Source organism: Falco punctatus (genome assembly GCF_963210335.1).
Source record: "Falco punctatus genome assembly, chromosome: 7".
Classification (NCBI taxonomy): Eukaryota; Metazoa; Chordata; class Aves; order Falconiformes; family Falconidae; genus Falco; species Falco punctatus.
Window position 1 is genome coordinate 69709236 of NC_137587.1, and position 14835 is coordinate 69724070.

A 14835-nucleotide genomic window follows, 5' to 3' on the forward strand; every position below is an offset into this window, starting at 1 on the left:
AGCTCTGCTCCTCTCAACAGCAGAGACAACCTTGTTCTGTCCTCCTAGGGTTTTAAGACACAATCTCTTAGTGAAATTTAACCTACTGGAAAACAAATACATCTAAGAATTCACTTTAAATATACATTTGGAAAACTGCACTTTGGATTTTTTAATTCAAAGCTGCAAATAACGGAGAATCCAAATATGGAGGATTTGTAGGATTTACTGTGTTAATTATTAAAAAGAAAAAAGAGATGTTACTCATCAAAACTACATTCTTGTCAATCAAAGCTGGGGAACAGAGTATTTTTATAAAGGCACCTGCCAGCCTTTGATGTGCTCAGTGGAAACCTTTTCAGATAGTTTGAGAGAGAAGCGTGGAGCTGCCCTCAGATGTCTGGCTCCAGCAACATTCCTTGTTCTGAGGATGACTCTGAGGCAGCAGAGGGGGATGAACTCCATCAAGGGGCTCCCACATTGCCTCAGTGAGGGTCTTTGTAAAAAAATGTGGTTTCTCTGTCAAAAACTGGAACCTCAGCAAAACTGTTCACTTGGTCAAGGAACAAAGTTAATAGCCAAGCTATGGCATGGTTGAGAGGCTCCCTGACAAAGCCGTGGCTGCTGTGGCATGAATGCTCTCTTCATTAAGCTGCTCAGCTGGCTCAGAAGCTTCTGTTCATGATGAAAGCAGCACCTGCTAATGCTGAGGATCCCATTCTTCATTAACAGTTCAGCTGGTTCAGAAGGGGAGCTCTAAGGCAGATGAACAATTTATGCAGAGTGGGATACATGACAAAGTAGCAGCTACTTTAGTGAATACAAGCATCTTTGTAAAAGTGCCCAGATGGTTCAGGAGCAAGTCCCGTTCTTCGTGAAAAGTGCCGTTGTTTTTCTGGGCTCTGCCTCACGCCTCCTAACAACGTGCTGGGCACAACCCACCTTCCTGGGGAGCTGCAAAATTCAGTCTCCTGACAGACGTTCCATAGAGGTGAAGTCTCTGGGTTTGCCATTATTTTTTCCATCAGAATAATGCCCTCCCCAAGACATTGCCCACTGTCCCTGTCTCACTGCTGCAGCACCACTGCCTGCAACATCGCGTTCCCTCTCTTTTATATTAATTGGACATTTACATTAATTGCCTATTGGATACTAAGATAAGCAAGCCTGGTCCTCCTCTCTGGTCCCTCCATGAGCACAACCATACATCCAGCCTGATGAGCAGAGCTAGTGCAGCCAGCCTGGCTGGGGATGGGGAGGTAGCCTGGGAAAGACTCATCTCTTGTTCTTACCTGTCACAGGGACAACCCCTGAACTGTCCCTTTGGGGACTATACAATACTGACATACACACTGTCAGGGACACAAGAGCCCTGAGAGCCACTGGCTCCTGGGAGCAGTTCTTTCTTGTGGAGCTGGGAAGAAGCACACTGGGTGGCCAGTTCAGGAAGGGATGCTGCCCTGCAGCTGGGAGAGGTCTGGAAGGGCTGGTGGGAAGGGAGCCTGTGCTGCCCAGGGAGAGGCGAGGAATGTCGTTTTGTAAACGGGTTTTCTGGCTGGGAAGGCAGGGAATGAGCAAAGCTGGAGCAGAAATACTATGAGGACCTGTTAGACAGCTGCACGGTGGAAGTCTAACGCTGGGGCTCACACAGGGAGGACAGGAGCTGCACTGCAGCCTGTGAATGCAGCTGGAGGGGATGAAGGCGAGTCACTAGGCAAAGATGAGCTGAGTCAGGAAGGTGCAGTGGGGACAGGGCCTGCAATGCTGGGGGATGGACTGGAGGCAGCTTAACACAGACCCTCATTGTGGCTTGTTTCGTTTGGGCATTTGTCAGTGTGTGTGGAGCCAGGGTGGTGGTGGGAGCAATGCTGAACCCCTTGATGGGGGCCTTGCTTTGTGTGGGGATGGCTGTGGATGGAGCATGACAGTGAGGCAGGGATCTGCAGCACTGCCAGCTGGGCTCCTATCCCTGGTCGCTGCTGATACTGCCACCAGGTATTTCACTTCTCCAGAGTAGCACCAACAGCATCTGAACAACGCTGATCACTTTTAGAGTCCATTTTGTCTAATAACCAGAGCTTTAAAAGTTTCCTTCCATAGCAAACGAACAATTAAGAGAAGCTCACGCCCTGGGGACTACTTCAGCATCAGGGCTGACATACTGCTGTGCTCAAAGGGCCATGATAGCCGACCCTCCTATGGGAATACCAACCCATTAACCCGAATCTGTCTCGGGCGAGAGAGCCCGGCACAGACCGGTGCCTGGCAGTGCCTTGCAGGCCTGCCGGGTCCCGCTTATTCACCCGCCGTCCCCAGGGACGCAGCCTCCCCTGCGCAGGACGGCAGGTGCAGCTCCCCGCTCCTCGCCCAGGTGGCCCGGGGCCAGGAGAGGCCACACGCACCCAGCCTGCTCGGCGAGGCTCGCCGCAGAGCAGCCCCCCCCCGGCGCCGGCTGCTCCCACAAAGTGGGGGCTGCCTCCCCCCCTCCCCCGCCCCGGCTGCGGGGGGCAGGCTGCGAGGAGGGGGCACCTGCAGCGGGACCCCCGCCGGTCGCAAGCTGCCCCGCTGGCCCCGGGGAGCCCCGCATACCCCTCCCGCCGGCCGGGGCAGGGCCACGCACGCAACTCCCCCCCGCCCCCAGTCCTCCGCCCCTCCGCGCCCGCGGAGCCCCCTCCCGCGCGGGGCTGCCCGGGGAGGCGGCGGAGCCGCGCCGCCCCTGCCGCATTGGTTTGCGGCGGAGCCCGTCACCGCCGCGGCGCCGAGATTGGCCCCCGCAGCCGGCGCCGGGCACCCCCCCGGGCCTGCCTCCACCTCGCTCGCCGTGCGCCGCGGCCCGGGCACGGGCACTGCGCTCCGCTCCGCGCCCGCTCCGCGCCGCTCGGCCCGCAGCGGGGGCAGGGCCGGGCCGAGCCGGGCGGCGTGGGGGGGAGCGGCCGCCGCGCCTCACCGCACCGCACCGCGCCGGCAGCGGGGATGTGAGCGGAGGCTCCGCCGGCAGCGCCCGCCGCTTCGCGCCCGCTCCGCGCTCCGCCGCGCCCCGCCGCCCGGCTCGGGAAGATGCTGAGCAGGTGGATGAGTGGCAGCAGCAGGAACCTGGACCGCGAGTACAACTGCACCGTGCGGCTGCTGGACGACAGCGAGTACACCTGCACCATCCAGGTCAGCGTCCTGCGGGGGTCGCGGGGAGGGGGGCGGCGGGGGCGGGACAGCCCCGCGCCGGGGTCGCGCTGCTGCCCGCAGCCGGCAGACAAAAGGAGCGGAGCGGGGGGGGCGGCCCGGTCCTGCCCCGCCGCCGTGAACAAAGGCGGACCCCCCCGCTCCCACCGCCCGCGGACCCCCCAGCACCCCTCGGCTCTCGGCAGGTGACGGGCAGCGGCTGCCGGCGGCGAGGAGCCCCGGAGCGGAGCACCCCACCCCCCGCCGGCTAGCCGCCTCCCGCCGCGGAGGTGTGCGGGGATGACGCGGAGAGGTGTTACGGGGGTGCCCGCAGCCCCCGGAGCCGGAGCGGAGTAGCGGCAGCCCGGCACGGTCGCCCCGGGGCTCGGGAGAGCCTCAGCCGTACCTCGCGGAGCCGGGCGGCGCTCGCCCTTGCTCTGCTGGCTGCGGAGGCTCCGCGCATCGCGGGGAGGACTCCGCTGCGAAGTAAAGTACGGGAGATGCTGCGGGGCAGGAATGCAGGGGGAATGCTGCGGGGCAGGGATGGACTCTTCCCGGCCTCCGCCGCATCCCGGGGTGCCCGGGTCTGGCTCCCTCATTAGCGCCCAGCTCTGCCCTAATGAGTGCTTGTGTATTGCCATAGTCCGGAGCGGCGGCGACGGGGTGCGCATCTACTGCTCCCCGCGCCCCATGTGCCGGGCGGGCAGGACCAGGACCGGCTGCAGGACCCGGGACCATCGCCCCCCGCCCGGGGGCTGCGTCGCTGCCTGGGGCAGCGCGGGGCCATCGCTCAGCGCGCCAGGGACGGAGGGATGTCGTATTTCTAAAAACTAGCGAAACACGCTCGCCGTCTCCTCTGCAACTAGTTAGGTAACGGGACCTTGTGACTGGAGGGCAGAGGGGAGCAGCCCTGGCTCCGGCTGCCTTTACTTCTTCGTTCCTACAGTTATCATTTCTGCAGGGGAGCTGGCCGAAAACCTGTACGCTCTAGCACTCGTAACTACTTCTGCTGGTGTCGGCTGGCTTCAGCCCGGTCCGCAGGCAATGGCAAATTCAGGGCAGTTTTGAGTAAAGGCGACTCAAAACGTAAATAGCAACAACTGCCACCTCCCAACCTCTGCTGGGTCTCCCCTGATCCCCCTGTCCTGCAACTCCGAGGAGGAGGGAGCATCTTTTCCTTTACAGGCAGAAACATGTTTTAAATGATAAATGCTGAAGATCGGTTACCGAGGAGTGCTGCAGGCACCGGCATTTTTGCTTAAATCGTCTAAAATAGATAATACGGTGTTCTGTGCAAATAACGGCTGAAGAATGCTAATGCCGCTCATTCCTCCCTCACCTCCCCCACCTGGGTTGTAAAGTGTGACCCAGTAAACAACTATAACGGCAACCTAGTTTATTTTGCATAAGCAAAACTAATTCATCTCTCGGAGGTTGTTTTTGATACAAGTTAAAAGGAAAGCTGTAGTTTGGAAGACAAAGTGTAGGCAATGCAGTTAAGAAAAATCTGGATTTTTTGTCCTTAAGATAATTTAACAAGGTGTCGTCATCTTGCATGCCTTTTCTTTTTTCTTTATTTTTAAGAGAAAATACTACTTGTTCACATATTTCCATGGCTTATTTTATGTTTAGCATAGTAAATAGTGAATCCTGGTATTTAGCATGCATGACCTAAGGTATAAAGAATTAGCTTGTATTACCCTCACAGTCAAGGTTACCCCACTTAAATATTTGTTTTCTATTGCTTTCATGTTGCCTTATATGCCAAGTATTTATAGTCCGTGCAGAATTATAGCGTACATAGTAGGAATGTATAATGTCTCGCAAGTGAGAAAACCCGTCACCATACAGGCTGTGAGCAGTGAATGAGTTTTGAAGGTCATTCCCTCATGAGTGCAGATATTTCACGTCTTGCTGAGATCTATAGTGTTTCCTCACCCAGGCTGTTTCTACGCCTGTTGTTTCTAATTTATGTATTTCTATTTTTACTTAAATAGAGAGAAACCGTCCAAAGCATAAGTCATCATTTCATACGCAGTGCTGTTAATCACGGTGCACATCTGGGCAATGAAGCTGCTCGCTGGAAGTTTGTAACGTGTATTTTTGCTGCTGTACCTGTGTGTTTGTGCCGCTCATCCTGGCAGCGTGTGGGGATGTGGATGGGCTTTATGCTCTCCCTGAAGTGTGGCTTGTCTGACATGTCATCTGGCTTCTCCATTCTGGGGAAAAGAAGGAAGCACTCAGAGACAGAGCTGATTTTAAGAGGGTTTATTTACATTTCAGATAATGGCACTGGTTAAACCTGTCAACAAAATTAACCTCTGGTTGTACTTGATAAAGGCTTGTGAGTGGGGGCTCAGTGCTGCTAGATAATACCTGAATATTCTGTTTCAAAAGAAAGCCATTTTTATTTGATTATCTGAAGTTTACTTTGGTAGTATTCTCGTGTTGTATGAATGGTTCATTGTCTGAGCTTAGATGAAGCCGCATTCTCTTTTTTCCCTAATTTTCACGCCCAAACAGCCCATCCGAGCAGGTGGAGGAGCCTGGAGATCTCATGCCCCGGTCCCTGGCCTGGGCAGGCTCCGGGATGGTGTTAGGGGGGCGGAGCTCCTGCAGGCAGCGGGACTGTGCACAGTGAGTCGAGGCAGCCGAGTGGGCTCCTCTGTTAAGTGGTTTTGTTGTTGAGTTGGGGTTTTTTTGCGTATTCCAGTACTTTTCTGTTTTGGGGAGGACACTGTCCCAGAGTCTGTCTCTGCTGGGTTCTGGGGGACAGTGTGTCAGCCAGTGAACAGGACTGCAGGTCTCAGCCGCTTGCTGGGACGCAGGGGATCGCAGAAGCTGCCTGAACACAAAGACATGGGGCTTTCTTGCCTCAGAAAGGCTGATATTTTAATAATATTACATGCCGTGGAGGCACTTTCTAAAGCAATAAACACAGTAATTTGCAGCATGGGGACTGTCAGCTGGGAGAAGGCAGCAGTGCCCATTAATGCTCCGTTTCTTGGCATTGTGCAGACTGCTGGCCATGGGTGCTGGGGTCCCCACTCCTGTGGGTGTCACTGCTCTGAGACACGTCCCCGGGGACCAGCTTGGCTGGCGGAGAGGGGCAGCCATTCCTGATGGTTTTTTGTTCATCTCCATGGCAAGGGTGTGATCTAGCAGTATATTTAATTTATATTTACCACCTTGTGCTCCGTGTCTCCAAGCACAAATGCAAAGCAGTTTGCCAGCGAGGCAGCCTTGCAAGCGTTGTTAGAATAAAGCAAGCTTTGAAAAAAACTAAGCAATGCTCTTGTGCTGCGGTTTTGCTGTGACTGAGCTGCTTGTCTGAGGAAATGTTTTAAATTCTTCACTGTGGTGTCAGTGGTGGTATAAAAGGCTTGAAATAATTAATGATTTGCCATTGCTCGATGCATCAAGCATTTTCCTGAAAAGACAGTGGCGTTTTGTTTCAAACCTCAGTAGTACTACAAGAAAGTGGAGACGTGAGAAAATAAATAGAAAAATGTGGTTTCTTAGATTCAGAATGTAACAACTTTCTTGCGTAAGATTGGAAATAAATGAAAATGAGCTCTGGACTATTCTCTTGGACAAACCCACGTTTTCCACATGAAGCACAAAGTTCATTAGGAGACCTGACAGGATCATTAATAATAGGCAGTCAACACAAAGGGGAACCTTGGTTTTTTGCAGTGCTGGCTACCGTGAAGGTTATTTGTTCATTATCTTTTTGTCTTCTGAGAGTTTCCAATTGCTTTTGCCGGGAAATAGGTTAGCAGACCGCTGCTTACGCAGTGGGGTCTCTTGTCTACAGTCCTGAGCACAGGTGGTGTGTTCTTCACCGGAGGTTACTCCCTACTGCCAAAAGTACCAGAAACCATGAGGCTTCATGCTGAAAAGTTTGTCTGCTCCCAGAGCCTTCCCTCCTCTCCCACGGCCTGAACCCAGGGTGTAGGAACAGGGACTGATGCCAGACCTGTTCACAAAAACGTGGAGTAAGGCAGACTTTGGGTCCAAGGTTGCAGGTCTGTGTGGTGGGTGAGGGTTTCACAGTCCAGTGCTGGTGAGGCTCTGGCAAAGCCAGCACAGCACTGCCAGTGTGTTGTGGTAGCGAAGTCCATCAGCAAAGTCACTGGGCTGCAATGGGTGCAGGATCGCACCCCTCCTAGCCTATGGGTCCCAGGGATGGTGAAAGCAATACTGGCAGGTTTGCTGTTGACTCTGTTCAAAGTAATATTTTTATTTATAGCATTGAAAATGTATTTGCCACAGAAACCTATCGTTCTTGCTCAGCAGTATCTCAGCAGAGCTGCAGGCTGTCAGGGCAGTGTTCTTCATTCTCTTCTCCAACATTTCCATACATATGGTTTGTGGGCTCGGAAGAAAACCACCTGAAATGCACAATAAGTTTGAAGACAAAGTAACAGTCAAAGCTGAGAGTTTCTTGGGTTTCATCTCCTTTTTCCTTTTAAATTTATTTCCAAGTATATCATTTTAAATACAAAGGATACAAAAGGCAGATGAGGAAAACATCCACTAAACGTGCACTGAAAAACTAGTGACATATTTACTCTTCTTTTAATGGGAGGCAGAAATACAAGTTGTTATGGAGACCCGTTGAAAATATTTCTAGTGCTGTTATTTCTTCACCAGCTGAAATGTCTATTTTCTGCTAAATTTTCACACCTGTTTTATGATGTTACCTGCTGTGAAGCTCCAGGATGTCCCCCTCTTAGGAGTCAGTTTCCTGAAAGAACTCTTTGCTTATCACTTTCCTATATGAGATGTTGAAGACAAATATAGGTATATATATATATATATTTATATGCACACGCACGCACACACACACGGTAATACCATTGTAAAAAGGTATGTTCAGTAGTATCATGAAAGAAAAAATTTTCTGCTTCTGTCATGTAAAAATTAGGTAATGCACAGTAGGAGGCTTTTTTTAAGGTGTCTGGGGAATACTAAAAGTGCCTTAAGCAGCCCACTTATTTTTAATTTTTGACTCACTCTTCAGGAGCTCAAAGGGATCGTGTACATAGGGATGACGTCTGTGGCCACATTCCAGCAAGGATGAGACTCGCACGATGCTTTGGTTTGCCCTGTACAAGACTAATGGCAGCGCAAGTGTCTGTGATCCCTCTCTGTCAGTACACCTGGCAGATCTGTTTTCTAGCTGAAACCTTGCAGGTTGCCTTCCCCTGGAAGCTGTATATGAACATGGGCAAAGACTGTGCAGCAAGCAAGGCCCTCACTGAAATGCTGTCGATGGTAGCGGGCAAGGTCCTGATGGAGGTGCTACCAGTCTGTGAAAGCTCCTCCGCAGCTCGCATAGGGGTCGTGTTCTCTCCAGGGTGTGTAGCATCATGCATGAAGGTGGGTTCCTAAGCGTGGGTAGGGGCACTGGGAATGGCCTCTGCCTGTGCGGCCTGGCGTCAATTTGGGCGTCACTGGAAAGTGGAGTCCCTGTTGGTTTGAGGGGTAGCTACTCGATAACCGGTAGGCACTTGGTCCTACGTGTTTGAGGATGGCATGTGCTTGTCTTTGTCTCGCACTATGTGAGGTGGGAATTTACCAGTGGGAAAACACAAACCCTACGGTACCCTCAACACTTCAGCCTTCCAGGGGACTTGTAGGAATGTCACGTACCCCATGGTGAGCGCAGTTGGTGCAGGACCGATGGGAGCACACATGTGCTCTGCTCTGTGTGTCCCACTGAAACAGCAGCAGTCCCTCTGCCTCGTGCAAACCCTCGGTAGAGCAAACCCTCCGAAATGACCACACGCCTGGTTTCCAAATGGCAGAGGAAGCATGGCACTACTGTCACTTGTTAGAAATGACAGTGCATTACTGGAGAAGGCTGGGGAACAAGCAGAGATTTGCCATGTGAGAAGTGTTGTATTTTATTTGCTATCAATTTTGTCAAGAATAGACAATACCTTGTTAGCGCAGGGGTCAGACGTTGGTGCTATTGCAGAGAGAACTGAACAGTGCTTCTGTCATCAGCCACTTGTTTGTGGTCAGAAAAACCCAATTATTTGGTTACAGAAAGCCTTGAAGTTGCTTCTGCAAATAAGGTTTCAGGTCAAATTCTTTTCTTTGAAAATTTTCCAGAGTAAATTATCACAGCAGTATGAGAGCAATTTCATATTGATGATCTGGAATTGCCTGCGAGGCTGATGAATCCACAGTGGCTGTCTGCAGAGACTGTGGCTCCTGCATGGCAAAACGGAGATGGGGAGCAGATTCTGATGGGTGCAGCTACGCTACAGTTAACGTGTGCATATACTGTGAGGGCCTGAGCTTGTCCTGCCAGGGCTGGGGGTGTGATTTGAAAGGGTGGGTCTGCATCCCCTGTTGTGGCAGGAATTGTAGTTATTTATTGTTGGTTGTTGTTCCTATAAGCCTCTTAGAAGCTTCAGAACTTCAGAAAATATATCCTAATTTGTTTCTTCATCAGCCACCTCTTGTGGATTCCCTTCTTGTGTTCCCAATGAAATTACAGCTGCTGTGGCTTTTGGTGATATTGGTAAATCTACTCAAATTGGTGTGGCACCTTGATCACCCCAGATGTTTTCGCTTGTGCTCCCTCAGCATGTCAGCTGCTGCCAGAGCCCAGGAGAAAGGTAAACCCACTGTCTTTGGTCACGACAGAAAGGAATTAATATTTTGAATGTTCCTTGGAGCTTTCACCTAAGCACAGCAACATCTTAACCAACCCTAATTCTGCACAAGGTGCTGTCAGCTGGTGCAGTGTGGTTTTATTACATTTCTTACAGAACTGGATAACCAGCTACAAACCTACCCAGGGCTACAGAGCAAGCTGCTGGTGGAGGCCAGGCTAAAGTGAATGTTCCTTTGCTCTGAGCACCAGGACAAAGGAGGAGATGTGAAAGAAATGGGGTTAGTTTTCAGAAGGGTCTGAAGAAGTGAGAAGACTCCATGTGCGCAAGTATGGATGTCAGAATTAGGGTTTATATGGTCATCTGCATTCATACAGAAACTGAGGGCTATCTTCTGAGCATGAAACACAAGCCAGGTTTTCCTTTAGGAGGTGAAGGTCTGCCAAATGAGCTCCAAAGTCCATGGGCCGATGTGGTGGCGTTCCTGGAGGCTGGGTGATGCCCTGAGCTGAACTTCCTGCAGTCACAGCCCTGCCTTCTCAAGGTCTGCAGGGCACATGCATGGGGCAAGGGCAGCCTTCCAGAGGATGGAATGGCATGATCCAAGGTGCAAGCAACTCCCTGCATGAGCCCTGTGGCTGCCAGGGTGGTTTTGCATGGTGAGGAAGAGGAGTATGAAGGGTAGGGTCTAGGGTAGAGGCATGTGAGCTGGCCCCATGTGGAAACACATTTGCTGGGACTCATGGACACGGAAACCTTTTGTTGTTACGCTGCAATGAGTGGATTGAAATAGCAGAGTGAAGATCCCCGGCTTCACATGTTACCACTGGTTTGCTGAGCCATGCTCCATTGGCATGTAAAATACTGGCACAAATAGAAAATAAAAATGTGGGTGTTAGACAGTTTTATCTATGCTACAAATATTTTGCTTGTAAAAAAAAAAAAATACTGAAATTGAAATGAAATGTCATTAAATGTGTCACCCTAGAGGTGTATTGGCCTGTGTGGTTTGTGTTCAGGGTAGAAGTGTGGTGGAGTGGCAGGAATGTACCGTCTCTTCTGCATGAATCCCAAAGATCAGCTCCTTCCTCCCCAGAAAAGGAAGCGTTTGGAAGCGTGTTTCTTTCCAGATTTCTGCACGGGTCTGTGCTGGCAGCAGGGTCGAGGCATTGGCCACATCGGTGGGTTGGGAGATGGTGGTTCTCCTCTGTCGTCCCCATGGAGTGTTGTTGTTCAGGGGTTTGTGCATGTGTGAAAACACTGTCCATAAACCATCCGTGGGCTGGTGCACACGTGCTTACCTATCTCAAATTAAAACATATTTTTAAGCTTCACACTCAAATTCTGCATGTTTCCCCCCACTGCCACCATCCGCCTCCGACTCAAACAGGCCTGGTTTTTGTTTTGTATATTGTGGGACATAGACACAGGGAGTTCTTGCAATTGAAGGTAGCTATTAGATATCCATGATGGTGTTTTCATTTCTAGACAGGAGGGTAACTGCTGCCTTATGCGTTCGGTAGCGTTTGGAAATGAGAGGAAGAGTGGTGAGATCTGAAGTTGCTGCAACCTTGTCCCCTGGGAATGTGGTTGGTGGGTGGATACACAACAGTCGCGTGCAATCTTTCTCTCCTGTTGCTCAGTGGCACAGATTTTATGATGATGTGATATGTGATTTTCCAGGAATTTGCTGGGTGAGGTGTACTAGGATACGGTTGTTTCTAAAATGACCTGTGGGATTTGGTGCTGGCTGGGCAGTTTTCCTGTGCATGGTGCAGAGGTTGTGTCTGTTGTGGAATTATGGCCAAGACTGAACTGAATATCTGCAAAAACTGCCTGGTGCTTAGAGTCTGATTTTTTTCTGAAAAGGGCCGGTGCAGAGAGAAGTTGTGTGAGCTGTGCTTCAGGCTGCTGGTGGAGAACAGCTCTTTTTTCTAAGCAAAAATAGGATTTCTGTAACGGCCAGTGGACTGATCTGGCCTGGTCCTGGGGAGCAGCTGGGCATTTTGTTCCTCCTGCATTGTCATTTTAAACACACAGACTGTACTTTGCCCTTAATTACACTTTGGCAATTACCATCCATGCAGATTACCTTCACTGGTAACGTCTTCGTTTGCAAAAGTGACTTGGCAGCTGCAATTTGTTGAGGAATGCAGTTTATTCTATGCACACACAAAATGCAAGATGCCATTGTGCTTCCTCTGGCTTGTTATCTGTAGAGGACAGCAGGGGTAAAATACAGTAAAATCTTATTTTACTCAATAAAGTCAGCAGCTGTCTCTCCAGATACACATCAGAAGCTGTGCTACTGAGCAAGATGGTGCTGTTTTTACATAATCAGTTTGTAGAGCCGTATTTTAAGGCATGGGATCTTTAGCTACTCTGAGGATCAACTTTGTGCTTCCAATAGTGGATGATCCCAGTTCTCCTTATGGAACCCAGTGGATCTCTTCTCCCAACTTGTTCAGTCTTTGGTCCTGACTGGGAAGGTGGATGTACATGAAAATTGCTCTTCTGTGGACAAGGGAACAGACTGAAAAATGTGGCTGGTTTTGTGGGATGTACTTTGCATTGTGAAAATGCAAAGTTCAGGAAATCCCTCCCGAAGAGGTGCAAGAGTTGCAGGGCTCAGAGCCGTAGGCCAGCTGCGCCCTTATAATTTTAACATAATTTAAACATATTTTCTTGAGATTTTTGAGCTGGGAGCCTCCCCCTGCTACCGACTGGGTTGTGGTCCCACTGCAGCTGAGCGTATGCTGAGGCCCATTTTCTCTCCCTGGGAGAGCCAGTTTTCTGCATTGAGCATCTCATTGGAAATTCAAGGTTCGCACATATTTTAATCTTTTGTATCTGGCAGTAAAGAATATAAGTACTGGACTCCTGAGCATGGAGAAAAATCTTAGGCTGGTTCAGATGCTGTGGGAAGGAGTGAAATAAGATGTACTCACCAGGTGCCAGTGTCTCACCAGATAGACAAGGCATTTTAATAAATGATAGTTAACAAAAGCTTTGTGGCATTGTGCTTTGTGAGGCCAGACAGACCTCAGCTAGTTAATGCTGGATGTCAAAATTTGATCAATGCTGCAGCTAGAAATAGAATGTTTTGGCTGCATAATGTCTGTTACCAAAGACTTTAATTATAGTGGCATATCTGTCATATCGGTGAGGTTTTTCTGTTTTTCAGAAGGTTTATAGCAGGGCTGTTTCAGATTGTATTGGCTTTTAGCTTGGCACATAAGCTGGGATCCCAAAGGATATATCCACTGACTGCCTATACAAAATTTTTCTTTAATAAAAAAATTACAAAAATTGATTAAGCCATTCTGGATCTAGAGAGAGACTTTAGGAATATATAGATTAGGTAGTTGATAGTGATTGTAACTATACGTTATCTATATACTTAACTCATAGAATGGACAGTATATTGGGACTGGGAAAAAAAGACGAAATCTAATATAGTTGTGTTTGAAAAATAGATAATAAACATGCTGAGCAGGTACTTTTCATGAATCGATTTAATTCTCATTAGCGTTGCACTGTATAGCATGCTGACTAATATTTCTGGCTTGCAAACAACAATGGCTTTCCAAAGGAAATGTGTGATGAGAACAGAATGTCATTGGGATCTGAAAACCTGGAGCTCCTGGGGCCATTGAAAGTGGAGAAGAGAAAATGTGAGTGCAATAGAAAATGCAGCAGCAGGAGAAAGAGCTGGGGCTGGAGGCAATGGTGAGCCAGGATCAGGGCAATAGGGGAGTGATAGGTGCTGGGAGCATCTCTTGTCAGGCCAGGCCGTCCTCCTCCACCCATACAGGGACCCTTGGGACCCCTGTGCCATGGGAACCACTGTCTGAACCAAGTCTCAATGCCTGCCCTTGCAGTGGTACTGTCAGACCTCCCTCCAAAAGTAACTCTCTTTGGCTGAGCTCCTGCCTAAACCTTGGTGTTCTTGCACTGTTCTTCGATATTAAGGTTCTTCTGATCCAGAATGGACTTTTCTGTCTTCTGGTCCAGATCCCTGTTACTGTTGTCCTTCCTTTCTCCCACTTGCATTTATTACCTGTGCATTTACAGTTTTGCATCATTCTTGTTTGCATGTTGATACAAAACCCCAAAATCTGTAGGGAATGATTCTCCAGCCTGTCACCACTTCTTAGAAGCAACTCCTTAAGCCCATTGATGGGGCTTTAACTGGCTGTGACTTATGCTTTCCGATGACAGATTTCTTTATCTGGGGTTTTGGAATAAAGCAGAGGGTCCTCGGGGCAGCTGCTGTTTGAGGGGATTAGTGGTGGCTAGCAGCCTGCGTTCTGCATTGCCTTGCTTCCCCAGGCGCACGTGGGAGCTTGCATGTCTCCCTAGCAGTGCTTTGGGTACCGTGTCCCCCAGCTTAACATCTGGGTTTTGTTCTAGACATAAATAAGGTGCTAATACAAAATTAATCCCAACATAGCATGCCTTAAATAATGATGACAGTGATTTCTCTCTGCCCTTATGGGATGCTTCCCACTGTCAGCGTAAACACATTGGGCCCTTGGCAAAGTCCCCCAGAATTAAATAAAACACAGCTAACAGGGCTTGGAGGAATGAAATAAAATTGAGGCTTTCCTTAGTAACCCGCAGTACCACTGAGTGGAGAGCGTTCTTGTTTCTGTAGGCCTTTTTAATTAACACGTGGCATTTTGTTATGAGCATGCCATTGAGCATAATGGGGAAAGATGTCTGAGGCATTTTAGGCTGATTTGGTTTTAAACTTCTGTGGACGGTTTGTAATTCTCAGTCAGCTCTGCTGGGCTTTTCCAAAGAGATGTGTTTTTCGGGCACATAATCTCTGTATCCATGAGCTGATGCTGATGAGCCCTGTCACATCCTGCTGGTGTCCTGAGGCTGCCAGGGGGAGATGCCCCTAGGGAGCAACAGTACAGCCCCCTGTGCCCCAGGTTTGGCCAGGTGCTGCTCTGGGTCCTCCACGGCTCCTCCCTGCACCGCAGCCTCCCTCAGCTGCAAAACTGGGCTAACAGCTCGTCCTTCTTCCATCAGAGTTTCTCTGAGGACACACGTTGGTGAG

General features: G+C 49.9%; 1 protein-coding gene across 3 annotated transcripts in view; it reads left to right on the top strand.

Moving 5' to 3' along the window:
• Window positions 1-2911: 2911 nt before the first annotated feature.
• Window positions 2912-14835, top strand: part of FRMD5 (FERM domain containing 5) — a 110807-nt gene continuing 98883 nt past the window's right edge. For all 3 annotated transcript variants that reach the window (XM_080395014.1, XM_080395016.1, XM_080395015.1), the window contains exon 1: window positions 2912-3138. In XM_080395014.1, coding sequence (XP_080251140.1) covers window positions 3037-3138 — 102 coding nt within the window. In that variant the 5' untranslated portion in view covers window positions 2912-3036. The remainder of the gene's footprint in view (window positions 3139-14835) is intronic.